Below are 27,384 nucleotides of genomic sequence, written 5' to 3'. Positions count from 1 at the left end.
GGCTGGCCGTCCAGCTGCTGGCTGGCTTTCCTCTCCAAAGTTCTGACCACACCCTCCCTGCCTGGGCCCAGGCCGGGCACCATCAGCTACCACCAGAGAAAGGGGGACCCGAGGCCTGGGGCTGTGGGTGGAGCTGAGGGCACAGGCCCCACGGCAGGGCGGCTCAGGGGGCCGAGGGCGCTCGCTGACCAAGGACTGCCCTGTCCAGGAGTGAGCCCTGGACTGGGCATCAGGACACGGGACCAGCCCACCTGCTGCCCTCTGGGGTCCGTAGGCAGGTGCTGCTGGAGGCCGGGGCACGGCCCTCTGGGGTCGGTGGCTGGCAGACGTGCCCACCTGCTCAAGCACGCGTGTGCAGCCCGCTCCTCCTGCCCACGGTGATCCTCAGACGTCACAGCAAATTATTAAAACTCACTTATATTTAATCTGCCTTCTGGAATTAATTGAATTTTTACGCTCAGCAAATGCCACAGTTTGCACTGCCTCCCAATCGCTGGCTTGGAACAGCTAAATGACAAGGTGGCCAAGCAGCCACAAGCCGCGCAGGGCCCGGGTGCAAAGGCCCCGGGGGTGCAGGGAGGTGTGGGCAGGAGGAGCGGGTTGGCCCGGGGCCTGAGCTTGGAGAAGCTGGCTCTGTCTGCCAGAGGCCAGAGCCTGGGCACCGGGCAGGGGCAGCAGGGGGCCTAGGGCAGCTGCCCAGGACACCAACGGGCAAGTTGCCAGCCTTGGCCAGGGGGCCTTCCAAGTGTTGCAGGGATCTGGGACACTGTGCCCTCTCTCAGGGACAAGGCCCTGGCCAGCCCGAGGCCCAAGGAACCCCCCGTGTGCTCCCCAGGACCTGCAGGGTCACGCTGAGCACTGGCAGTCCCCCTGGTGGGGACAATCCTCGGCGGGGGGCCTCAGGTGGGAGGGGCACGGTTGTTGGAGCGCAGGGGTGCGCAGCGTGGGCCCGGCCCTGCGTGGCTCCGACCAGCACCCTGGATGGTGCAGAGATTCTGAGAAGAGCCCAGCCTTCGCCACAAGGACAGCCCCACTCCCTAAACCGGTGGATCGTCCACTCGGGCAGGGGCTTTGCAAGATGCAGACCCCAGCCAGGTTCAGCAAGGCAGGCTTATGACCCCTGCTATTAGGGAGGCTGAGGCAGGAGGACCCCAAGTTCAAGGCCAGCCTGGGCAACCTAGTGAGACCCCATCTCAGAATAAAATGACCAAGGGCTGGGGTGAGCTCAGTGGAAGAGTGCCCAGGTTCATTCCCAGGCCACAAAAAGAAAAAAGCCAACCTACAGGACCCGCGCGGGGATCTGCTGGGGAGCGCTTCCTTACATGCCCCCGAGGTTCCGGGGCAGCCAGCTGGGGCTGAGCCTGGTGGGACCCCATCTGTCCCTGCTGCAGGGGCGCACTCTGCCGGCCCCATCCACCCTGAGCCCCGAGGTACTGCCTGGACGCCTGCATTTGTCTCTGGAGCCAAGCACGGAGGTGAGGCCCGGCCCTCTGGATGACCAGGCCACCGGCCACACCGTCTCATGAACGCACACTCCCGCCACACACTCGGACCTGAGTTCCATGAAGAGGGAGTCCACGGGACCTGGCTCCCCAGGGTCCTGCACACAGGGCACATGCCCCTCTGCAGGACAGGGGGGCTGGCACCCCCCAGCTCTCCAAATCCCAGTCCCCAAGACCCGCTTGCACCTCTCCCACCAAGATTTCCAGCAGAGCGGGGGTCCTCCCCAGGGCCTGCTGCCCCTCCCTGCAGACAAGGCCAGGCTCCTGGACACCATCCCTCACAGCCCTGGCTCCTCCCCCCAGGTTCGCTGAGCACTCTGGACCCCAGCGGCCGCCCGCCATGCAGGACCGCCAGCCATCCCTGCCAGGGGCGCCCACAGAGCCCACGTGGGGCGAGCGCAGCACAAATCCCACTGGGACCACCCCCAGGTCAGCCCAGAGCCCCCTGCGCTCCAACACGGCCTAGAGGACCAGAAAACACGCAGGGCCGCGTGGTGACTGCGCTCCCGCCTGCCGTGACCAAGCGCAGCAGGCCCCTGCGAGGTCTGGGCCTGGAAGTCCAGGGCCGAGGTGGGCATGGCGGGTTTCTCCCCTGACCTGCAGACTGGTGCCCTCTGGTGCTGTGCTCAGCTGGCAGGGAGGCCAGAAGCATGCGGGGGCCTCTCCTTATCAGGCTGCTGACCATCACGTCAGGGCCTCCTCAGCCTTAACCTCCCCTTGGAGTCTCCATCTCCACGTGAGCCACGCTGGCTGGGAGGGCTTCGACTCACGGGGCCAGGAAGCAGGAGCATTCAGGCCACAACAGGGATCCCTGGGGTACATCCACCACTGCCAGCCCCACACGAGACCCAGCCTCGGCCAGCAAGCCAAGGGCAGGGGCAGAGGAGGCTGGAGAGACAGACTGCCAGGAAGCAGCCGTGGTCGCCCAGCAGACAGGGAACCACTGCCCTGGGTCCGGTGCACTGGGGCTGCCTGCTTCCTGCACTCGCCACCTGCTCCCTAAGGGCTCCAGTGCTTCCTCTTTAACCCTGAGTTCACCCTTCCCGGCTCACGTCCTCAATTTCCCCACCACGAGACCTGACTACCACACGGCCCAGAGCCCAGCATCCTCTGCTGCTTGCCCCACAGCCTAGAGAACCCCAAAATATCCAGGATGGACACGTAGAGCCAGAGAGCAGGCAGTTGGGTCCCGGATCAGAGCCACACTCCAGCCCCAGGGCTGCTGCACCTGCCATTGCATCAGATCCCCGCTACCTCAGCTGGGCAGGACTTTAACAGGCCTTCCCTGGCCTCTCCCGAGGGTCTCCCCGGTGGCCCTCGGGTGCACCTTGCTGTCTGCCTATTATCCGCCTCCCCAGCCACAGCGTCGGCCTAGGTCCTCAGGGACTTTGGTCTGATCCCCAGTGCCCGCCTGGCACGGGCACACGCTGAGGACCATGTGGTGGCTCCACAAGGCGAGCCCCAGGAGTGGAGGCGCAGGGGGCCCCGGCTGGACGGCCTTCAGTGCCAGCTGACCCCAGGCCCTGCAGTGGGTCTCCACTGTCCCTGGATCTCCAGGACACACCTCTGCCCCAACCCTGGTCCAGCTCCGCAGCCTTGGCTGCCCAGCATCGGGGTGGACGGGTCACATACGTGAAGATGGGACTGCTCTGTGGACGACGACGGCACACAGCGCCCTCGGCAAGGTGGCTACAGAGGGACTCCAAGGGCACAAGGCACCACTGTTGGCCACCAGCCCCAGAGTGGGCCCTGTCCCACCCTTGGAAGACAATGTGCCCCCCCCGGGGGGGCCCCAGGATGACACCAGGGGATCCCCCCATGTCAGCCACCAAGTTGGGCCTAAGGACGCCCCCTGCTGGCTCGTCCTGCAGGGGGGTGTGGCCTGGAGGGAGGACTGGCCAACTCTGTCCTGGGGGAGCTCAGCGTCCAGCTCAGGAAACGCAGGCCGCACGCGCCACAGACAGCACCACGTGGTGAGCAGGACTCGTGCCAGAGAGAGGCCCGAGGAGGAGGAGGCGCCTGCAGAGGCCAGAGTGAGTGGAGCTCCTGGGCTAGGCCCGACGGGCGGGGGGCAAGGGCAGGCGGGCAGAGCGGGGCACAGCAGGTGCCCGGGAGAGCGCTGGCCAGTGCCCCGCGGGCTGCAGCTTCAGGAGACGCCCCTACTTCCCTGCTGGGACCCGGTTGGCCCCGGGGAGGCAGCGAGGCCCGGTGCTCTTCAGGCCTCTGCAAATAAAACTGCCACAAAAGCTCCGGCCTACCTGTCGCTCCCGGCCGAGGGCACGGCGAGGGGAGTGGGAGAAGCCCTCGGGCCTCGGCTGTCCACCAGCACAGTGGACGAGGCCCTGCAGCGAGGGTCCCTACCAGCGCGGGCCTCCTCCTGTCACCTGCAGAGCAGGCGTGACCACCTGGCGATGGTGTTCTCTGTCCCTCGGGCCATGAAAGCAGCCACTGTGGAGTGAGCAGCCGTGTGGCCCCACATTCCCAGGTGACAGGGACTGGTCTAGGCCACTGGCCCTTCCTGTGGACAGGCCCTGCCAATCTTCAGCCTGCTGGACGCCAGCCTGGGAGAGGCTGGGAGGAGGCGGCCTTATCTGGGGGATCACGGTCCTCCAGGTCTCCTGAGAACAAAGGCTGCGGCCTCCCCCACCGCTGGTTGACAGCTAAGCAGCTCAGAGAGGGGCAGGAGCTGGCTGGAGGCACACAGCCCTCAGGTCTGCCCACGGAAGGGCAGAGGGCAGCCCAGCCAGGCTGCTGGGAGAGGCCCTCAGCTGGGGAACAGAGCAGAGCCTGGGAGGGGGCTTATGTGCCCTGCTGGGGTGGGGTGACCCCCTTCCCTCTAAAACTCCCAGGCCCAGGCAGGAAGGAGCACTGGGTCCGACCTAAGGTGGGCCACAGTGGGCCACCTTCAGCAGGGGTCGCTCAGCTCCCCCCTTCGCAGCACAGGGGCACGAGGGGGTTACGAGAGCCCCCCAGGCAGGAGACTCTCCTCAGCTCAGCTGTGTCTGGCCGCCTGGAGGGTCCCGGCTGTGGACCTGGGTGGGGGTGGGGGCAGGCCCGTCCCAGCGGGTCTGTGCCCTGCACCTGGCGGGGTGTCTGCTGAACCAGCAGATGAAAACGGAAGGCCCTCCATGCACCCGCCTCCCAGGGTCCCCACCAGCCCCTCCCTAGGCACTGGGCGAGGGGCAGGCTGGCACCTCTGCTCTCTGGGACGCCAACTACCAGGACCTCGCCCATCACCCACCACACAAAGGACCTCAGAGCAGAGGTGGCCGGAGCCAGCCATCTCGCCCCAGGACCCAGCTTCCTCTCTGGGGCAATCGAGCAGTGACAGCCCCTGGCCAGCCTGTGGTCAGGGAAGGGTCTGCCTGCTGGTCCTTCAACCAGGCGGTGTGGCACCACGGGGACAGCTGGCCAAGATGGCCACTGACCCTGAGGGTCCCTGCATGTGTCCCTCAGGTCCTACAGACACAAAGCCAGACGGACACTGGGGATTCCCAGGGGACCCACGGCTTCTGCTGTGAAGGCACCAAACTGACCCCAGGACACGGAGGTTCTCAGTCCCTCCCCGGGCACATCAGGGCCAGGACCTCAGGGAAGCCTTCCAGTGCCCAGACATGCCCTCACTCACAGAGGGCCTCAAGTCTGCTGAGGACGGGTGCAGGGCAGTCCCCTCTAGGAACAGAGGACCCAGACTGCGGCACCTGCTGGGGCCTCAGACCCGGCGGCACCCGCCACTTCCATCCCAGGTCCTCCTTATGGAGACCACGTCTCCCCTCGGGGATTCTGCGGACCCGTGGGCTTCCAAATTCCAGCTACATGAGGGACCGCCGCCCTCCAGATGCGCCTCTCTAGAACCCAAGCGCCTGAGAAGGGCACACCATAAAAACAAGCCGCACTGTCCACTGGCTCTTAACCAACAACCTCGGCTGCAGGGCTGAACGCCCAGTTCGTGCTGCTGCCCACAGAGAGGGCAGACAAGACAGGGCACCGCTCTCCCCTGCCGGCCCCTGCAGGGCTCTGACCTGGCACGGGGTCAGCTGGGCCCTGGGACCAGGAGCCTCTCCCAGGTGAAGTTTCCCACGGTGGCTGCCTGCGGGACGGCACTCCTGGGGACGGCTGTCAGACACACGGAACACCAGGACGGAAGAGAACCCACACAGCCACCAAATGCCAAAATATAATGAAAATTCAAACAGCTAAAACAAATATAACCATAAAAGACTGGAATCCGAGAAAAGCGATCTCTACAATTAAGCAGTTTTCTGCTATATAGTGATAATCACCTAATTATACTATTAATGACAGTTCAACCTGCTCGGAAATAAAAGGACATTCTTCCATAACAGGGTGCCAGCTGTTAGTTACAGATGTCAAACATCTTTAAAGCGTTATTATTAAGGGGGAGAACAAAAAAACCCTATAAAATGAATGCGTCCGTGCCCCGCCCCCCGTGCAAAAAAAATCGCAATTAGCCAAGTGTGTTTGCAGTGCCCACGTGAAAAAATAAAATAAAATGCAAGAGCCCGAGGAGGAGACTGGGGGATGGGGGAGAGGCAGCTGCCCCACCCCCAGCCCCCGGGCGGGCGTCTGTCCGTCTGCCAGCGCAAGGAGGGTCCCTGTGTATTTTAACGGCATCTTTAATTCCTTCCAAGAAATAATCTCCGGAACCAGGATGTTTATGCCGGTGACAGCTCTCCGTGATTCCGCCAGAACTCCCGGCACACACAGGCCCTCCGGGGGGCGGCGGGAGGCGGGCAGCCGCAGCCGGAGCTGGAGGGGCTGCGGTGGCGGGGTGGCTGCGCCCGCGCCCTGCCCAGGACATATGCTCGGGTTACCCCGCCGGTCTTTCTTCAACTGTGTGCGCCTCTGACATCATGTAGCGCCAAGGTGTAATAAATACCCGGCTCTGCCTCCTGACAATGGGCAGCCACATTTAATTAACTGGAGCGTAAAGAGCTGGGGCCGAGGGGCAGGAGCCAGCTCAGGAGCGGGATTAACCTTCTAAGCCTGCCGCGGGCAGGGCGGCAGGGCGGCAGGGCGGCAGGGCGGCAGGGCCGGCCAAGGCCGCGTCAGGAGGGTGTGAAGACAAGCTGCTGAGCCCAGGAGGGGTGCTCCCTGCCTGGGGCAGAGCAGAGGGAGGTGACAGGGTCTGGAGTCCCACAGGGGCCTGACAGAGGGCTGAGTCTCTGACGTCTGCTGCGTTCCAAACCTGCTCCTCTGGGCTCTCGGGATCAGGGCCCAGGAGTCCAGGGAGGAAGTGGGCCTTAGTGTCCCTCCCGCAGGTCACTGGAGGCCTCCCTACCCCGGGCCTCGTCAAGCAGAGCAGAGGGCAGCCCGATGGCGCTGGGCGTCCGCAGACCTGCAGGGCTAAGCCTCGGGCGGTGGGAGCAGCAGGGGCCTTGAGGGCTGGACCGAGGCCTGGAGTCCTGTCCAGTGGGGAAGAGGCCTCCTCTCTCGGCCTGAACTGCTGGAGACCCAGGGCGCGTCCCTTTCCCTCTCTGGGCTGCTGCTGAACGGTGGCTGTGGGGTTTGCCCGCTGCAGGGCCGAGGACAGGCACCCTATCCAGCTTCCATGGCCACAGCGGCCTTCAATAGCCTCCTCTCCCACAGAGCGCGGGGCCAGGCCAGCACTGCACCGGCTGGACGCCCTCCAACACAAGCTCAGCCCAGGGGCCGCCGGTCAGGACCGGCGGGAACCAGCACGGCACGTCCTGGGGGATCAGCTCCTCTGCAGCCCCTCCCCAGGGGCTGCCCTACAGATGTCCGGCATCGGCCTTCTCTGGAGATTCCCACCAGCACGGTGGTGGCTGTCCCCGTGGGGCTGCCCCGTCCTCCCGGCCAAGCCCGTTTCCTCTGGAACTCAGCTTTGGAGAAATTTCTCTTGAATTCTCAGGAAGTTCCCCAGAAACACACAGACTACGCGGTCACGCCAAGTCCAGCTGGGCAGCTGGGGGCACTTCCCACGCAGCCCAGCAAGAGCTGGTGCCTGCTGGCCACCTGCTCGGGACCCGCCTGCTGCGCTGGCCCAGGCTGCTATTAATAGCAGCGATGAAAGTCAGGCTTGGCTCCTGGGTCCACAGAACACACGTTAGGTGACCAGGGAAGAGCAGGTGCCCCACACGGCTCCATCCCACAGCTGGGAAAAACAGAGGTCAGGAGCACAAGGGTGACACTGCGGTGACAAGGGCGGGTGACGCCCCAGGCACACTGGGAGAAGGCCCCGGGGCAGGCCTGTTCAGAGCCGGGAGGGAGGAGCCCCGGGCCACCAGCCTGGGACCCTGGGATGAGCTCAGACCTCCTCAGAACCCGGCCAGCCCCACTGACCGCACAGGCCAGGACGGTGGGTCCTCAGGGGGCGGGTCTGCGGCCTGGGGCCGGGCTGGATTGCTGGGGGCTTGCTGCTCCTGGGGACAAGGTTCTGGAACCAGGTGATGTGAATCCGCTGAACCGTGCACTGGAAGGGACGTCTCCACAGGAAAACTGTGTTTCAAATGTTTACCACAGAGACTGGGAGACGTGAAAGGACCCACGGGCAGGACCCTGGCCACCCAGGCCAGGCTCTCCGCCCTGCATCCTGTGTAGTTCTGCGCCAGGATCCTGGGGGGTCGGTAACTGAGAGGCTGGGAAGTGGGGGTCAGAATGTTGGCTCCACGTCTTCCAGGCTGTGTAACCTTGGGTAAGCCAGTTAACCTCTCTGTGCCGTTTCATCTGGGACAGAGGCAGGGATGACACTACCTGCCTCACAGCCCACCCCTGGCCAGCCCGAGTCCTCGCCTGGCATTTCAGGTCCCCCAGGAGCAGACTCCCCACGCCCAGGAGACAGACGCCCTCCCCTCCCCAGGCCCAGGCCCCACTCGCCAGCCTCCGGGAGTGCCCAGCCTCCCTCCAGCCAGCACCACCCTCCAGGAACAAGCAGGGCCCACGCCCCGTCCAGAGGGCCCTGAGGACACCCGGCTCCCTTCTGGTGACATCTCCAGCACCTGAGGACGCCCGTGAGGGCGGGACGCGGGGCTGGGAGCCTGGGGACTCAGGGAGGGGCACTAGGTTCCAGAGCAGCCTCCCCAGGAACGCCACCTCCAGCTCTGAGAGGGTCAGGTCCCCAGAGAGGGGCGTGACAGGGGACACCAGGACTGCCATTCTCTGGGGCCCGCCTGGTCCCCAGACCCAAGGCCACCAACAAGGAAACCTGCCCTCACGGAGGCCACTTGGAGGCTCCTGCCACCACCACCCAACTCGTGGACGGCACTGCCACCAGGCGCCAAGCTCCAGCGTGTCCCCTCACTGCGCCCAGCACTGCCCACCACTCACATGGACACCGGCTGGCCTGACACCAGATGGCTCTTGCCCCTCCCCTCTTGCTTGGGTTCTTGTCACCTTGGACCTGTCCCTCTGCTCTGTCCCTCCTGAGCTGAATGTCGACAGGCAGGTCCAATCCCCACAGCAGGGGCCCCTGTGGCCCAGGCCCGCAAAGCTGCCCGAGGCTCCCAAGCGCCCCGAGGAGAGCCGGTGACCGCCCCAGACCCAGGCTGCCAGCCCTTGCACCTGCCCTGCGGTCGAGGCCAGCACCGTCCAGTGGGACCTTCTGTCTTGCGCTGTCCAATGAGGTAGCCCCCAGCCCCAGGGTACTGAGCCCTCGATGGGGCCAGTGCGGGGCGGGGGGTCTCGCCTTAGGGTTGATTCCAGTTAGTTTCCGCTCCAGGGGTCAGTAGCCTCACATGGCCAGGTATCGGGTGGCCGGGCCCAGCCCTGGCTCCATGCTCCAGGCGCTGGGAGACACGGCCGACGCCTCGGCTGGAGAGGCACAGCCCCCTGTGCTTCCTGGAGAGGCAGAACCTGCCCTCCTACCGCCAGGGCCCGTGAGTGACAACAGTGTGACACCCCAGGGGGACCCTGGTCACGAGTCCCCTTCTGAAGCTCAGGCTCTTCAGCGTCTGCTTCAAGCCCCACCCCGGCAGGAAGTCCTCCCGGCCCCTCCAGCCACCTGAGTCACATGCGCGCCCAGCACCGGGATCCCTCCTGTCAGGTGGCCGGCCCCAGGCCAGGAGGGACCTCCGGCTCACTTTCCAACCTCCCCCAGCCCTGGGCTGACACCCAGCAGGTGCCCAGGGACTGCCTGGGCAGTGGCCCTGCGAGGCCACGTCTCCGCCAACCTGCTCCTCCAACCTGCTCCAGGGCAGAGCTGGCCGCGGGCTGTTTGTGTCCTCACCCCTCCCGCCCAGCTCACCCCACCGGTCTGACCCGCTGGCCGCCTCTCTCCACGCCCCAGCACCTGCCAGGTGACAGAGCCCTGAGTCAAGGCACCAAAATCAGGATGAGCAGCCAGGCAGGGGAGTCACTGGTCTCCAGACGCCAAACACACCTCGCGTCCTCAGACCCTCTGAGGCCAGACCTGGGCCCAGGCCCTGCCACAGGAGCCTGCAGTTCTCAGAGCCGCCCGCGGGCCGCTGGCCGGACTGCAGACCCCGGGAGCGGGGCAGAACAGGTCACGAGCAAGGGCTCACCTCTCTCCGGCTCGGACGCCACAGATCCCCAACACCAAGGCCCCGAGGGCCAGCACTGGCCGACAGCCACAGCCCCGGGGGACACAGCCTTGGCCTGTGTGCCCAGGACTCAGGTGGGCGACTTGATCCCACCTGGCCGTGGGCTGCTGCTCTGGAGAGCGGGCTGCAAGGAGGGGCTGCTCAGCCGGGGACCCCGGGGGCTGCGGCTGCGCCTTGCCTCAGACTCCGGAAGCTGCCAGAAGCCTGGCTTTTCTCTGCCTCCCCCGCCGGCCTCCACCCTCTGGGCTCAGGCAGGAAGTGGCCTCTGCTCATGCAGCGGCTGTCTCCAGGGGCTGCTGTCCAACGGGCCTGTCCAGGCCGAGGGCAGATGCCAGGCTCTTGGAGACCGGCCCCCAATCCACACAGGCTGGCCAGGCTCCAGGCGTCCCCAGGGCGTCCCCAGCGCACAGTGAAGTCACCAGTTCTGAGACACAGGGTAAGCACACGGAGACGGCACCCTAGCAAAGACCCCTGTGCTGGCACGGGGGGGGGGGCGGACCCCGCCCTGCAGCTCCCCCCTGGGAAAGACCCCCCGGGGCTGTGCCCACAACCACGGCGACCATACCACACAGGAGCCAAGAGCACGGCGCACCCTGGGGACTCGGGTGCCAACCCCCGCCCAGAAATGCTGCCCTCCCACTTTGCACGCGCGCGTCAACGAGGCAGAGTCAAGCCCCTTGCCCAGTGCCCACCGTGAGCATGCGTGCGCCTCACCAGTCACAGAGCACCAGGGCAGACACCCTCAGGACAGGTGCCAACCTAGCTGGGGGCCTGGGTGCCGCTGAGGTACCGTGCAGGGGGGATGGCCCGCACAGCGCGGGGCGGCCGGAGTCAACGGGCACTCCCGGGCCTGGCCTCCCTGCTCAGCTGGGTAGCACCCTGGGTCACCAGCTGGAGGCCCCGCCCCCAGAGACCACCTCAGTGGCACCAGCCCTGGCCATGTTCCACAGTCCGTGTCCAGCCGCCCGGGGAACCCTCGTCCCGGCGGGCAGGAGGCCCGACAGGAGTGCAGGGGGAGCCTGGGCTTCTGGCGCTACAGGCACAGCTTAGGGCCAAGGGCCTGCGGCGGACCTGGGGGTGTCTGACCTCTGCCCAGTCCGGCCCAGCCTGGGCCCTGGTCTGGCAGAAGAGGCCTGAGTCATGGGCCCCACCTACAGACCGAGAGACTGAGGGCGCAGGGAACTTTCCCAAGCGGCGCCTGCCCCAGGCCAGTGCATCTGGGTCACCAGTTTGTCCAGCCCGATCCGCCTGCCTGGGCTGAAGTCATCGATGAATATTCATGAGCCTATCCGGTTCCACACTTTCGTTTCTGGCCCAAATTAATAATTTACCAGGAGGTTCATAAAAATCAGACATGGCTCATTAGCAGCTCCCCAAAAGGCACCTGGCCTTCCCACTGACCCTGGGGGTCTTCCTAAGAGCCACACCCTGCATCCCGGGACCCTGGCCGTGTTTGCACTGAACCCACTACCCAGAGGCCTGCACCAGCCCCTGGCACAGCCGCTGGACACCCCCACAGGTGACCTGGCAGAGGACAGAGCTGCGCCCTCCCAGGGCCAGGCCACCCGACCTGAAAGGCCGACCAGGGAGCGCGCGGGCGTGGGCGGCTGACGAGCCGCTGGCTGGGTCTCCAAGAGTAAGCCCGTCTCCCATCCCACACACACTTCTGGAACGTTCCCACCCCCATCGAGGGGTAGACTCCCTGCCAGCCGATTGGGTGGCTTGTCCTTCTCTTGGAACCAACAGAAAGTGGTTTGGATGGCGCAGTGTGACCTCCAAGGGTCTCCTCCACCCCGGGTCACGGGAGCCCTCCCACGGAGCCCAGCCCAGCTGAGGTCGGGGCCCACAGGCACAAATCGAGACCACCCCCAGGCTCCGCAGCAAGCCCCCAGCGTCCAGCCTCGAGGGCTTGGCCCGGCACAGGGGCAGAGGCCAGCTGCCGCCGGCTCCCGCAGGACGCCTGACCCCCCAGCTCCAGGAGCACAACAAAGCCGTGACTTCACACACACGCCCCAGAGTCTCCCTCCCAGGTCCCCAGAGCCACCTGACAGCCCCCCCGCCCCCCCCCTTCTTATGACCTGCCCACCCCTGGGCTGCTTCCTGGGCCTAGAGACAGAGGGCTGAAACTTCCCCTGGGGACATGAGGACATGAGGTAGGTGGTGACACCTTGTCCCTGGACAACTGCACCCCTGTCAGGTCCCCAGGGCCAGCAGGAAGCGGGTGAGCCCCCGGCAGCTGCAGCCGGGCTGTGGCACCCACCGCCCCCGGGCGGCCCCTCGCAGCGGCTCATTAGGACCCGCACTGCCTCCCCCTCCCCTCCCTTCATGTCCCCTGCCTGCCCCCTTTCTCTTGTCAGATAATCACGGAAACCAGCAACCGGTTGACACAGTTACCAAGACAACAGGAGTGGGGCCCGCGGAGGTCTGAGAGCTAATCCTAAATGAATTACAGGACAAGAGTGACAGGGTGGCCGTGGTGGACAGCTCACAGCAGGCCTGACCGAGACGAGGCGCTGTCTGCCTGGCGCTGCCACTTGCGGGTGAGACAGACGCGGAGGGGAACATGACACCTTCCCACGAGCCTCGGCGTGGGGTTCACCCGCGTGGCTTTGCCATCTCGGAGCAGCGGGGGCCAGGGCGACCCGCCAGCGATCCCCCTCCTTGGCTTAGAGTGGCCACCCTGTGACCAGGGTGCTGGGCACGGGCTGGCGGGACCTCAGAGTCCAAGCTCCTGGGCAGCCCCCGTCCCATGGGGCCACCGCACGCCCTGGGAGGGGCCCTCTCCTGACACCAGCATGGACCCCAAGACCTGGGCAGCAAAGCTGCAGCTGGGAGACATCAGTCCAAACAGTCATGCGCTGTCAGTCTAGAGCGCTCGTCCTGCTTTCTGCCCATCAACTCACCAGTGCTCGACACAACTCCAGGACGGGGCATGCCTACTAACCCCATTTAATAGACAGGGAAACACGGGGCCCAGAGAGGGTGAGAAACTGCCCAGAACCACACAGCCAGGCAGAAGCAGAGGCAGGATGGAATCCCAGGCTCTGGCCCAAGGTCTAGGCTCAGGTCGTGTTGCAGCGTGGGAAAGCTTGCTGACCTTGATCCAGCCAGGCTCACCAGAGACCCTGCAAGGTCACTCCATGAAACCAACAGGGGGACCCAGCTCTTAGCAGCCATCCACCTCCACACCACCAGGGAGGGCAGCCCCAGGGCCCCGGGTCCTTCCTGCTGCTTCCCACACCCTCTCCCCAGCCTTAGGGCTGGACGACCCAGCCCACATCCGCTCTCAAAACGCCAGGTGTCTGGAGCCAGGCTCAGTCTGAGAGGTGAGGGCCAGACAGCCTCACCCGCAGGGGCGTCAGAAGCCCCCGAGAGCAGAGCTTGTAAACGCTGGGACTGCCGCCCACCCCGTTTCTGCCCTGGCGGGTCTTGGGGGACCCGAGACTGCTTCCCCAGCAGCTCCCACTGGTGCTGACGCGGCTGACCCAGAGCTGTCTTTGAGAACCACAGAGACACCGGCCTCCGCTCAGCCTCCAGTCTCCAGAGGCAGGCCCAGGGCCATCAGCCGAGACCAGCACTCGTGTCTCTCTCGCAGCCAGCAGCAGGTCCACACCAGACCTCACCTCACGCCCACAGTGTAGCCAGTCCCAGGGGCCACCTGTCCCCTCACCTGAGCCATGGCGGGTGCTCCAGGCAGGCTGGACTCCGTTTCAGCCCAGCAGCTAGACTGGCCCTCCGGAGTCCCGGCTCATCACCCGCCCTGCTCCCTGCCTCCCCATAGCACACCTCACTACCCCGACAGCTCCCACCCTTCTGGCCATGTGGACATCCCTGGGACCTCAGGGCCTTTGCATACGCCTGGGCACTTCTCCTTGGATCTTGCCAGGGCTAACACTTCCCTTTTTTCCTGGCTTCCGCCCACACACTGGCTCCCAACATGTCCTTCCATTTCTTTCCCGGGCTTGCACATGGGACAGTTGGTGACGGCAGTCCTTAAGGCTTCTCAGCTGCGCCTCCAGGCACCTGGGCTGGGCCTGGCACACAGAAACATGGGTTGACCAAGAGGATGCACCCACCCCTAACACTCGGTCCCCGGGCATGGGCTGGGATGTGTATGACCCCCGACCTACCTCCCACCTTGTCACTGTGCCTCCTGGACAAACCCTCCCCTAGAGCTGCCTACTTCCTGCCCTTCCTGCTCCCAGATGCCACTTCCCCTGGGGCCCGGGCGCTGCACGCTGCCTTGCCCAGCCCAGGGGGCTTGCTTCCCACCAGAAACTTCACTCTGAAGCAGGGACTGGGCCTGGCCCCGGGTGCACCGGGCATGGGGCAGAGGGGGTGGGGACCCTGGCCACAGTAACTGGGTGGCACAGCCTCTCAAGGCTGGCCCCCTGCAGGCCCTGGACTTCTGGAAGGGGCTCTGTGGTCTCCACACCCTGAGAAAGTCCCTGTGGCTCTCTAAAGGATGCACGGGCTTCAGAGCCAGCGCCAGCTGTGGGCAGGGGCTGGCCTGGCCACCAGCCCCAGCAGGGAGCACGGCCCCCAGGGTGGAAAGGCCTCCTCCTCTCTGCCCCCCTGAAGCCACGTCCTGGCCGCCTGTGCACATCACAGAGCTCTGCCCGTGCTGCTCAGCTGCCGCACTGGCCACCCGGGCTACCCAGGCCCACGGCCAGCACAGGACAGGCAGCACCCAGCTCGGCAGGCCTGAGGACGGCATTCTGAGTCTGCTCCCTTCATCCCGCCTACTGTTCCAGCCTCCTCCCGCCCAGCCTCACCCCCAGTTCCAAGCCTCCAAGGACCCCATCCAGGGCCACCTCTTCCTTGAGCCCGCCTGGCTTCCCTCTGCCAGGTGCCTGGAATCTCCCATCCTGCTCCCCGTCTGCTGCTGAGGGGCTGGGGGACAAGGCACAGGCCCTGGCTGCTCCTCTTGGGGACACAGGCAGGGCCAGGCTCCGTGGGCCTGCGGGAATGATGCTCCCAGCGGCAGCTTGCTCTGTCCTGAGCGCTAAACTAGGTCAGAGGCACGCTCCGCGGGCACACGGTGACGGGCAGGCTGTCAGGAGGGGACCCCGAGAGACTATCAAGCCCAGAGAAGGGGAGCGGCTGACTGCTGACCCCTGGGGCTCCTCCCGAGTCCAATGCTCCGTGACTTCCCGACCCTGCAGGCCATTAAGCAAGTGGCCAAATGCCCACTGGGCGGCGGTCCAGGCCTGGTCAGAGGGCGCTTCCTGTCTCACGGCAGGCGGGGCTGGGAGGGAGACCGGGAGGCGCTGAGGCTGCAGGGCAAGGCATCCGGCGGTGGGCTGCGCTGCAGGCAGGCGGGCCTGGCCAGCTGGACCCCTGCCGCCCGCACCAGCCCCCAGCCCCCAGCCCCCAGCCCGGCTCCACCTGGGGCCCCGGAGAGCTGTGCCGCCTGGCATGGGGCGGGGGCAGGAAAACACCCCCCAAGACTTTTCAGAGAATTCTCACTGATGTGTCTCCCTTTTACCCCGAGCCTGCACGGCTCTAAACATGCCACACTTAGTGATTTTACGAGCAAACCCAGCTATACATCACACAGTTTTATGTTCCTAAATTAACAAAAGGACTTTAAATCTATATGGAGCTCTTAAAAAAAAAAGAAGAAGAACACCATGTTCTATTTTTACTCCTCACCCCCCAGTTCCCTCCTAACACACGCCCCTGTGCCTCCCCAGCTCTGCTGATCCCTGGCCAGGCCACCACGGACACAGAGCCCCAAGTATGGACGAGGACCGCTCTGTGAGGTTCCCCTACGAGCAGTTCCACTGACCCTCTTCAAAAGGCCTCCAAGGGGCTTATGAAGCCTCAAGTCCTTTTCTGTGGAGTAGGAGGATGTGCCCGAGCCGGGGAACAGGCCAGGTCCACCAAGCCCATCACACGGCCACCCAGGGAGGACCTCAGGGCAGCTTCTCCAACCTGTTTCCCTTGCTGCACTGCCAGGGTAGACCAGATGACTCAAGGGAACCTGACACCAGCAGGGCTGCTCCACTGTCACATCTGGGGGGACAGACAGGTGACGCGGAGCCCTGGGTGTGGAGGAGAAACCACCTCCAGACACCTTGTCCCCTGGCCAGCTGTATCTGGGAGCCATGTGGTCTGGCCAGCTGCCGCCCAACCGCCACTTCCCCTGCAGGAAGGACTGTGTCCCTGCCCCACCTGCAGGGCCGGAGCCAGGATCAGAGGACCGTTTGCTCCAAGGGCACAAAGAAGCTGGAGTGGAGATAAGAAGCAGGAGTTGCTTCCTGTGGGGCCATCAGATCCCCTGGGGGCGGGCCCAGGGAGGCAGAGCTAGAGCTTAATGAGAACCAAATTGAGCAGGGGACCCCCCAGGCCCCTCTGAGAAGGGCCAGGCCGCAGCTGGGACAAAAGGGGCCCCAGCCCTCCCCATTTCTCAGGGGTATCAAGATTAATTGGTGGCTGCCTGGAAAGTGCTAGTTGGAGTCAGAATCCCCCTCCCTGAGCTGTAAATAAGCAGCCTTCCCAATCACGCAGCCCCCCACGCCCCGGGCTTGCTCATGACCAGCCAGGTCCCCGCCACCAACCAGGAGCAGGGCATAAGCTGGTGACCCAGGGAACCACCCTGCTTCCTGAGCTGCTGGCCTCACCCGGCCCCAGACACTGCCCCCAGACCAGGTGGGCCTGTCAGAGCCCACACCCAGCCCTGCACTGGGACTTTCTGAAGTCCAGAGGGCGGGTGGACACAGCTGGTGGCTCCCTATGGGCCACCGCCTCACTTTTCCAAGTGCCGCGGCCCTTGGCAGGGAAGGCCCATTTCTGACATGTCCGCCCAAGGCTGTTCTTAGATGGGACCAGGCCAGGCCCAGCCAGCTCCTGAGGACTCAGTGTGGCCTCGGTGGGCCTCCAGGGGAAGGCAGAGGCTCCAAGGGAGGCGGGGACTCTGAGGGCAGCTGCAGAGGAGAGCTCGCCAGCCCTCTCTGGGCTCAGTTTCCTCACCAGGCCTGGAGTGTCCTTCCTGGGAGTGGACAGGGACCCTAAAGGAGGCTGGGGTCACCCAGAGTTCACCGTGGGTGGGTCAGCTGACAGCGGAGCAGTCTCTCCCTCCAGGAACCAGATAAGGGGCCAGGAGGGCGCCTCCGCCAACACCAGTGGCCATCTCCTCCCTCACACGTTCAACAAATATTTATTAAGCAAGGACTCTGGAGCCTGCCGGCCGGGGGTCAGCACCCCGCTGCGCCATTGACTGCTGGTGTGACCTGGACCTCTTGGACCTCAGTTTCCTTGGCGGTCAGGGAGGACGAGAGCAGCCTGACCGCCCAGAGGTGTTCTGAAGAACAGCCAGCCCGGTGTGAGGAGTGGCAGGACCTCTTCCTTCTCTTTATTATTATTTAGTTTTTATGACTGTGATCATCAGCCTGGCACAAAGCCCAGAACAGGGAGACACACAGACCCCACCCGTGTGGAGCCCAAAGTCTGGGGGGCTCAGAAAGGGGAGCCGGGGGTGCACATGCCTCCAGAAGGAAGCCTGGGAAGGGCCTGCCTGCTCACCCCGTAGGGCAGGCCTCTGTGCCTGGCACTCCTGACCCGGCCGCCCCCCCGCCAGCAAGGAGCATAAGAGGCAAGACACACAGGAGCCGGGGAGGCCCAGTCCAGGACTCTGTCACCAAGGAGCTCGGGACTCTCTGCAATCACTTTGTCCCAGGCCCCGACCCCAGTGCCTGGAGGACTCAGTCCCTTTCCCTTGTCCAGAACACGGGCCAACCTTCCCTGCGAAGGAGGAGCTGTCCTTTAGGCCTGGCCACCTTAGGTCTCCGCTGCCACCACTCTGCTTTGCCACCACAGTGTGGAAGCTGCCGAGAATGGACAGAGAGGAGTGGGCGTGGCTGGGTGCCAATAAAACTTTATTTACCCCTGGCAGGGACAGCACCCATCAACACCAACCCGAGGAGACCCAATCGCGGGTCCCGTTCTACCAATGGGAAAGCCAAGTCTTTAAGGGGAGCGTGTCACCTGCCCCGGCAGCAGCATGAAGGGCAGAGCTGGACTCCAGACCCAGCTGGACTCATGTTCTCGCTTGATGCCAAGTGGCTGCCCCGGGGACGGCTGCAGGGGCAGGTTCTGGCCTCTGGTGGCTACAAATACCTCAATGGGATTGGGCTTCAAGGACAGAACTTGGGGCCCAGAGGCTCCAGAGCAGCTGGGATCCTGCTCTGGATGGGGGCTCTGCCCTCACCTCAGGCCACAGGCTGCCCATCACACCCAGACCCCGCTTCCCCACCCAGCACAGCAGGGCCCTTCCAAGCAGGCAACTGCTGAACCCTCTGAGCCTCACACTGCCCATCTGTGAAATGGGCACATGCCAGCCCCTGCCCAGGAGGGAGAGGGACCGACAGGGGGGTCCCCAACACCAGCGCAGAGCAAGGGACGAAGTCACTGCTGTTGCCCCCCCACCACACACTCCAGGATGTGACTGTAACCCCACATTCCTTCCCACTTAACCCCCCACCCTGAATAGGACGCTGACACCATGGGCTGTCACCCAGGCAGGGCCACTCAAAACCACTAACCTCAGTCAGGGGACCTTCACCCACAGGCTGGTGCCAACCCCCCGCCTCCCAGGGCTCGGGCTGGGTGGGGTGGGGGCTTTGCCCTGCAGCCTGGCCGCTGTGGCTGCATCCCAGCCAGGGCTGGTTTTTCCTTGGTTGCTTTGAACCTCTAGTCTGAATCCCCCCTTCTTTCCGAAGCTCCCAGTGTAAACAGAAAATCGGTCACCTGATGCATATGTATGCGCCTGCAGCCGGTGGCAGGTGAAGTGGGTGTAGATTACAAACACCTGCGCCTCCAAGCGCCCTGTACCTAGGAGACTCATCCCTGCCACAAGGCTGCCCTGAGGTCTCGACGCTGGAGATAAACAGCCAAGGGCTCTCCCTGCTGTCCCTGGTCACACCCAGGGAGGCCAAGGTACAGGCAGGCACAGCAGGGGCATACTGCTGCATCCTGGGCCCAGGGTGAAGCCCACCGGCCTGGCCCTCAGCTCTCACCCGCCACACAGATGCTGTGGGGGGTGGCGTCTCAGGTTCCAGAGGGCTCAGTCCTTGTGCAGAACACAGCCCTTTAGGAAGTTGGGGATTCCCGTTCTAATTTTGGCTGGAGCTGTGAAGGGAAGTGTGGAGAGGGGGAAAAGCCACATTTGAGGTTGCTGATTTGCATTTCAGGCTGTGGAGGGGGAAAAGAGACCAAGAATGAAATGGAGACCCTGAGAAACCCTATGAAAATGGTGCAGACACCGGCAGGAGACACAGACCTGGCCGGTTCCTGGCAAGGGCTGTAAACTCCAGCAGCCACAGACCCAGGAAGAGCAGCGCAGAGGGCCTGCAGCCCTTCCTCCTCGGCTATTTTCTGTCGGCTGGGATCTCCCATGACCCTTCACCCTGCTGCTAACTCGGTGACCACGTTTTCCCTGAATCAGGGCGGCCAGGGCTGGCTCCACAGGACCTGGGTGCTGCCCAGGCCCTTCCTGCCCCCTGCACCTCCTTGCAGGGGGCTGGGGTGAGCCTGGCAAAAGTGACAGGAGCCTCTAATACAAGGGAAAGACACAAAACCCAACCCCCTGCCACGTGCGCATTTCCCCAGCAAAACAATTCAGAAATAAACCTTCAGGGCAGCCACCCTGCAGAAGGAGAAAGGCCAGGAACTTCCTCTCCTCCCTCTGCACCCCATGGGCACCCCAACTACACAGAACTGTGCGACAAAGCTCAAAGGAAGGGAGGAAAATAAAAACAGCTCATTCCTAGAACAAGCGGCCACACGCACAGCCTTCACGACCTACGGTCACGTGGCCCCACCTGGGGCGCCCGGGATCACTCCCGACCCCAGGGGCCCAGGGGCACTGGAGGGGAGGATGGGGGCAGGGTTCGGCTCCCACCTCCCTCCCAGGGGCCCTTGGCTCGCGCCCTTGAACTACACGCAAGTATTCTTAAGGTCTCGAGGTCCAAACAAGGCAAACTCAGGAGGGGCTCCCCAGACCTGCCGCGGCCGCCCCCTCGCCTCCCCTCCGGGCTGAAAGCGCGACTGGCCCGAAACAGAAAGTTACAGGGCGGCTGCTGTCAGCGCAGGAAGGTGGAGGAAACAGGAAGCGGTGCCCTCCCGAGCTCCGGCCCCCTCCTCCGGCCTCGGAAGAACAAAACCTTCCAGGGAATCCCGGCAGGAGGGGGCGAGGGCGGCCGGGCGTCGCGGGGGCGCGCCGGGCCGCGGCGGGGAGGAAGGGAGCCCGGGACCCGGGCGCCACCCGGCCGCCGCGGCCCGCGGGAAAGTAACTTCACACCGGGCGCCCGACTCGCCCCGGGAGGCGCAGAGCCCGGCCCCCGCGCCGCGCAGCCGGCTCCGGGCAGACAAAAGAGCGAGACGCGCACCGGCGGGCGGCGGGCCGGCCGGGCTCCCGCGCGCCCCGCGCACCTGGCCGCGCGCGCCCACCCGCAGCCCCGACCCCGGCCCGGGCGGCGAGGGAGGGCACGGGGAGGCGCACAGCTCGCTTACCTGGTAAGTAATACAGAGGCGGCTTCAATCCAAACATGATTCAGATTAGAATTCCATAGTGGCCAGAGAGGGACGAAGAAGGAAATGAAAAATATTAAAACCCAGCAATGAAACAAAAAGCACCGTCCAAGCCACGGCGCTCAAAAATGTCCAAAACAATAAAATAAAGGCAAGAAAAGCGATCCCGAGAGCGGCTGGAAAAAAAAAAAATATCAGCCCCCCCCTAAGATGATCAAAAGGCGCTCTCTCCGGCCAGCCCCGGGCAGTTTCGGCCACCTTGGCCCTGGCAGATCCACAATGAGGTAATTGACGACCAAGGACGGGCCAAGCCTCCACGGCTGCCCGGTGTCTTCGCCGCGTGTGTATTTTCTGCCTTTTGGACTTGAGATGCAAATAAAAAAAGGAGGGGGGAGCTGGTGGAGGGAAGCGGAGGGAGAGCAAAGAGGAGCGAGAGAAAAATAAAGGGGGGAGGTGAGGGTGATGAAATTGGGGGGTTAAGATCTTCAGGGATTACTCATTTGAAAGAAAAAGAGGAGAGAGGGAAGGGAGAAAAAAAAAAAGCAGCCCCCAAGACGTGCGAGTAGCAATCTCTCCTCCATTCAGCCATTTGAATGTCAAGGGCGAGGGTCAAGAGACCTGTTTCCAACAGGGTTTCTCGTTCAGAACCAGAAGGGAAAAGGAAGGGGGGCGGCGGGAGGGGGTATCTCTTGTTGCCAAGGAGAAATCGGCTTTGTTTTCGTTTCCCCTTAGCTACTGGGTGAGGAGGGGGGTGGGGGAGAGGAGGAGGGGGCGCGCGGGAGAGGGGAGAGGAGAAAATTAATACCCAAACAGCCAAGAAGTACCGAGGGGGCGATTTCGCCTCGTAAATAAAAGAGGCAGCGATGGCAAACAAGTCTCGGGCAGGGGAGGCAGGCCGAGGGCCGCTCCCCTCCCCCTCGCCAGCGCCGCCACCCCCCTTGGGTTATCTCCTGGCCCGGCGTCCCACCACTGACTCAGACGGAGGGGGTGGGGAAGGAGGAGAAAGAACTCGCGGGGGCTCGAGCCCGGGCAGGAGGAGCAGGAGGAGAGCGGGGAGGCGAGAGCGCACGGCGGTGGAGAGCCCCTCGATCAATTTTCATGCAAGAATCATTATCGGTAAATTGGAAAGCTGGCTGCCTGACAGCAGATTTGTCTCCCCTAATGAAAGAGAGAGGGTAGGGGCGCAGCGGCGGGCGGCTGCAGGCGGCGGCGGCGGCGGCTCCTTCCGTCTCTACGCGGCATCTTCCAGGAGCTCCATGCTTCGCAGGGCGATAATAATAGTTTCACTTGCGATCTCCCCTCCGCGCGGCCAAGAAGCCGGGCCGCAGGTCCATGCGGACAGGATCGGGGCACCGAGAGCCCGGGGCGTGCTGCGCCGGCGGCAGGGTGCTCCCCTCTGCCCCAAAGCGGGGCCGTTTGCAAACAGTGGGCGGCTGCGGGCGCCGCTAGTCCCCCCCCCCCCTCCGGCTGCCCAACTCCGCGCTCTGGCTGCCCGCCCGCCCGCCCTCCCCACCCACGTCTGACAGCTGCGGGAGCCGGGAGTTCACCCTCCGCCCGCACCCGGAGGAGGATCCCCAATCCGCCTCGGGGGCTGCGGGCAGCCTTTTGTGAAGCCCACGGCGAGCTGCGGAAACGCACTCGCCGCTGCCCTGGTGAGCTCCCAGGGCGGGCAGTTGGTTTCCCTCCTCTCACCCCCCCCACCCCAACAAAAATCCCTGTTGCAAGTGTAATCAAATGCTTGATACCATCTCCCACACTCTCGCTGCACTGGTGCATTATCAGATCCGGGAAGGCATGCTTCCAGGCAAATAGACCTAATAAATGCTATTACCGGGATTCTGCAAGCCCCGGCTGCACCATAGTAACGAGAGCCCCGGCTAATTTGGTTTAAGAAAACGATCAACTGCACAGAGCGTGTGTGAGTGTGCAGCCTGTATCTCTCCTCCCCACGCCGCCTCTCTTTCACACCAGCTCAAGAAGGCCCCATGTGATAATTCCCCAAATCGAAGGGGAAAAAACCCTGCCGCCAAACCACATCCTGTGCGCTCATTGTCCAGCCCAGCGATTTTAAAGAGACAGGATCCATTTACCCACGCCCCTCCTTCCTCCAAACGCACACTGCAAAGCTGCTTCTCAGATGTGACAATTTATTTTCAAGCCCTTTTACCTCCTGAAGGGCCCCTCGGTGGCACAACCAGCCGGAATTACGCCTTGGTGACACTATGAGGTCACCTTTTGACCCCAGATACAATCATAGTTTGAGGAACAGGCTTGAGCCCGCAGGTACGCGTAGCCGGACACCTCGGTCACGCTAGGCTTGGGTTCCTGCCAACGCTCTCCAACCCCTGTGTAAATCAGGGGTCCCCAGCGGCAGCCCCCCACCCCCCGTCCCTGATAAACGCGGTGGCTTCAGATGACAGCTGAACTCCAGGAATACGATACCCCAGAGGAAAGCTCTGGAGGGCAAATTAGAGGAGATGGGAGGACCCGGGGTGCCTTCTGAGCCCTCCGTGCCACTCACCAACCCCCCGCCAGGAAAATCTTAAGATGGGCGGAGCGCTCCAAGCGCGGGGCGGGTGGCGCTCCTCCCCGCGCCGCCAACTGCTGGGGCGCAGCGCGCAGGCGGTGCCTTCCCCCAGGGCCCGGCCGCCGGGGGTGCGAGCAGTACTGGCCCCCGCTGCGCCCCGCCTGGCGCCCCCTCCGCGGGCCGCCGTGCTCGCGGCCCAGGGAGGGCGCCAGGCTGCGGACCCGGAGGAAACTGGCCGCCCGCGCCGCCGCCGGCATCTAGCCGCTCCGCCCCGCGCTGACCCCAGAGGTCGCGCCAGGCCCTCGGCGGCGGCCCTTTGTTTCCGGGGCTGCGGGCGGCGCGCTCCCCGCGCCTCCCGTGGCCCTAGCCGCGACCTTGCGAGGGGGGCACCCGCCAGCCCGAACGAGGCCTGGGCCCAGAGCCGCTCCCGCCCCTCCCGGCCCTCTTCGGGCTCCCACCCGCTTATCACCCACTTATCACCCGCGTGCTGCACAGTCTGCGCCCCTCTGGGAGTGGGGGGGTTCCAGGATGGCAGCAGACGGCCGGGAGGCCGCCCCCACACCTCACCCGTACCAGCTTGGGAAATCTCGATACTACTTGGGGGGGGGGATAAACTATTTTTAAAAGACCCTAAACTATCAGTTTCTGTTGTCATTCTTTTATTGGTTTTTAATTCTCCGGGATTACACGAACAACAGTAGTAATTAATACCAAACCTTCCTCTACTGTATATGTTAATGGCAGGAGCCATAAAAATTAATTTGCAAACATGTCATTACACAATAGCTGCACAGGCAATAAACCTGTAATTATGGGCCAATCATAGGCAGGGTGCAGAGGGAGGGACGCTCCCCCAATCTGCCAGCGCCCCCCTTCCCCTGCTAAAGTGGGGAAGAGATCCAGAGAGAAGCTTCCAAGCGGGAGCCACCTGTGGAGAAGGCACCCAGCCCCTGAGGGTGGGGAAGGCACTCTCTTCTGGACTTCCCACTGGCCTGGCCTCTGTGCAGGACAGCCACCAGGGCCCTGAAGACTAAAACCAGGAGGCCAGGCCAGACAAGCCTGGGCGAGGTCCAGGGTGCCTGGCTCCTGGGTGCCAAGTACCAGGAAGCAGCCCAGAGAAGAGGCCCAGGAGCTGGCGGCCTCCCGCGGCCTATGGGGCTTCCTGTCAAAGGCACACACTCCCCCAATAAGTAGCTGAGTGCCTGCATCGAATTATCTTAAAATGCTCAGGCCAAACCCTAATTGCTTGGAGCCCCACCCTCGGGAAGAGGCAGCCCAAGATTCTAGTGATGGCTAAGCTCTTTTTGCCCTGAGTTGCCATCTCAAAGTAGGCTAGTGACATTTCCTGGTGATGGGGACCTTGGAGGAGAGGAAAATATGAGATTATGAGATGCACTATGGGAGGGGGCGGCACCCCGGGTCGCGACCTGATGCCAAACAGCTGAAAAATAGGAGGCACCCCGGCAGGCCCGGCGGCAGCTTCCCGGCCGCACACGGATGAATGGCTCGGTTGTTTGCCTAATGTGGCTGAACGCGGAGCTGGATGGAGTTCCCCTTCCCACTGGCCCTTGTGGCTTGGCTGTGGTTTTTGGAACCCATCACTGCAGCCATTCATTCCCAGGGGGAGCCAGCCCTTCTCTGGGGGTGCGATGACCTGGCTGGGGATGGGAGCCGCAGCCGGGCTGGGCCACACCTGAACCAGCTAGCTGCCTGGTGTCCAGGGAGGCAGCGTCCTCCAGACTTCACGGGTGTGGCCGTGCCCTGTCCGTCCGTCCGTCTGTCCAGGTCTCCTCTGGGGAGGGGTCAGGCATTTATGGAGTAGAGACAGCAAGGCCCGCTGGGCCTCCCAGAACGCAGCCTCCGATTGATTGGCCCTTCTTGAAGGCTGGGGACACTGCAGGGCAAACTCTCCCCCCACCTCCCTGGGAGACCCCTGCCCGCATGGCAGGAAGTCAAGGAAGAGTGGGCCCCACCTCCCAGGGCCGCATTTTGGGGGGGCAAAGCAAAGGCCTCATTTCTCAGTGGGGACAGAGCTGGAGGCTGGGCTGCCTGCTAGCAGGGCCCCTCCCCACCCCCTCATTGCACCTTCAAAATGGAGGGGCCCAGACTCCCTCTAGCGGGGCTGCCCTTGCCTCAGCACAGAGCAGCACAGACAGCGTCAGAGTCAGCAGAACACAGTAAAAATAGCCTCCCAGCGCATGCCAGGGAGGCCGCGGCTGCCAGCTGCACCCAGCCCGCTCAGGCGGCCCCAGGCCCGGCGGCCACCTCATCTTCTGGAGAAGGTGCAAGGGAGCTGCTCCCCACGGATTCCAGGAAAGGGGGACAGCATGGCTGGCTGGGCAGGCCCTGCAGGGGCTGGCGGCCTGCCTCCTTTAGGAGGGGAAGGACAGCGGCTCTTCTGGTGCTGTTGGTGCGGCCTGCTGTTCTGAGCTCTTCCTATGATAACACACTGGATCCTCACCACAGTCCTGTTCAAGGTCACCCTGAGGAGTTCCAGTTTCCAGATGAGGCACAGAGAAGTCGGGCGCCCTGCCAGAGGACACACAGCCAATAGGTGGCAGAGTCTGAGCCCCAGCTGGCTCTAAATCCTGTGTTCCCGACCATGAGGGTTGGAGTCAGACAGACTAGACCCCGTCTCCAGCTGGGACCCCCCCCAACTCAGGCAGTGACATCAATGTTTTCAGCCTCAGTTTCTCCAACTGGAAATGGGGTGATTCACTCCTGCCTTCCAGAAGATGGGTGGAGCAACGGCAGCCCTGGGGCTGAGGTGACCAGCAGGCTCTGTGCCTTCCTGTGGGTGTGGTCTCTGCTGGGACTTGCCCACCCCCAGGACACACACACCACTTGACTATCACCAAGTGTTGTCCCCAGGACAGGAAGCCCAGAGGAGTGAGGTTGGCCCAGGGGTATGCTGGGGACCCACATGCCCGGTTCCTCCCTGGGCAGGCTCTGGTCCTTAGGTCGTGGGCGTGCTGTGTCCAAAACAAGCCAGGTCCAAGGTCACCTCACTGTGACATTCCACAGGCCCAGGTGCTGCTGCCACCTGTGAGCAACATCACCCTCAGGGGCTCCAGCCTCTGCCTGGTCTGGGGTCTGCTGGTGCCTGGGGTCTGGGCTGCTCCCTGCCCAGGCCCTGGGGTGGCCCCAAACCCAGTGACCAGTGTCCTTATCTAAAAAGGAGAAGAGGACAGGGGTAAAGGCCATGGGAGGCCAGAGGCAGGGACAGAGCCACTGGCCATAAGCTGAGGAGCCCCTGAGCCACCAGGCGCTGGGGCAGGAAGGGGCCTCCCTGGGCCCCCCAGAGCAGTGTGGCCCTGTGACACTGGGCTCAGGACTCCCATCCTCCTGGGCCCTCAGAATGAATTCTGCTGCCCAGCTTGTAGCAGCGCGTCACAGCGGCTACAGGGCACTCACGCGTGCTGTCACCTCTGTACCCGTGGAATGCGGGGTCCTGCACCCTGGGCGCCACCTAGGCCAGCTGTGCTTCAGCGCTGCTTGGCCTGAATGAGGCTGCAGCGTCCAGAGGCCCTGGGCAGGGTGGCCCGGGCAGGGTGGCCCCAGAAGGGAAGCAAGACCTCGCGGGGAGGAGGACCTCGCGGGTGACGTGCCCACCCTCCAGCCTCACCCTCTGCTGACACCCACGTGCAGGCTGGGGTGATGTCAGTGTGGCCACTGCCCAGGGGCTGCCCAGCCGCCTTCCTGAGGCTCAGCCTGTGAGGGGCGACTCTGAGGCCTGCCCTGTCCCGTGGCCCCCAAGGCCTGGGGGTCAGTGGCAACACGAGTCCTTGGGGACTGGTCTTTCTCCAAACACGCTGCCCTCAGCCCAGCCTCCCATGCGGCTGCCCGGGGCCAGAGGGCCGAGTTCTGGGCAAGAGAACTTAACGCGGTACTGACCAGCCACGGGCAGGCCTGGCCCAGGCCCCGGCATGATCCCCCACGTGCCGTCTGGTCTGCGCGGCGGAGTCTGTCCAGGATGACTCCCAGCCCCTGCGTCGAGACAGAGCACCTCCAGCACCTGGGCCACCTGGCCTGACCCGCCGTGGGCACCTGCTGCAGTGACGCGCGGTCACCTGGGACTCAGGGACATGGGCCGTGGGGCTCCTCCTGATTGCACTGGTGCTGGCCCCACGGTGGGGATGCCCTGTGCTGGGGCTCGTCCCCAGGACCCCCGTGGGCTCAGACGTGTCCCCGTGGAGGGCGGAGGACAGGGAGACCTGTGGGGAAGAGCGGGCAGGACGTGGCCGGACTGCCCGGCCTGGTTGGCCGTGGCCTGTCCTCTCTG

General features: G+C 64.1%; 1 protein-coding gene across 10 annotated transcripts in view; it reads right to left on the bottom strand.

Moving 5' to 3' along the window:
* Gse1 (Gse1 coiled-coil protein) overlaps window positions 1-27,384 on the bottom strand; it is a 303,688-nt gene that overhangs the window by 65,829 nt on the left and 210,475 nt on the right. For 2 of the 10 annotated variants that reach the window (XM_027933019.3, XM_071604620.1), the window contains exon 1: window positions 20,558-22,053. The exons of the other annotated variants lie outside the window; for them this stretch is intronic. In XM_027933019.3, the coding sequence (XP_027788820.2) occupies window positions 20,558-20,594 (37 nt within the window). In that variant the 5' untranslated portion in view covers window positions 20,595-22,053. Of the gene's footprint in view, window positions 1-20,557; window positions 22,054-27,384 lie in introns of those variants that run through there. 10 annotated transcript variants of the gene reach the window in all.

This window comes from Marmota flaviventris, chromosome 18 (genome assembly GCF_047511675.1).
Source record: "Marmota flaviventris isolate mMarFla1 chromosome 18, mMarFla1.hap1, whole genome shotgun sequence".
NCBI lineage: Eukaryota > Metazoa > Chordata > Mammalia > Rodentia > Sciuridae > Marmota > Marmota flaviventris.
This window is presented reverse-complemented; position numbering and strand designations above follow the sequence as displayed.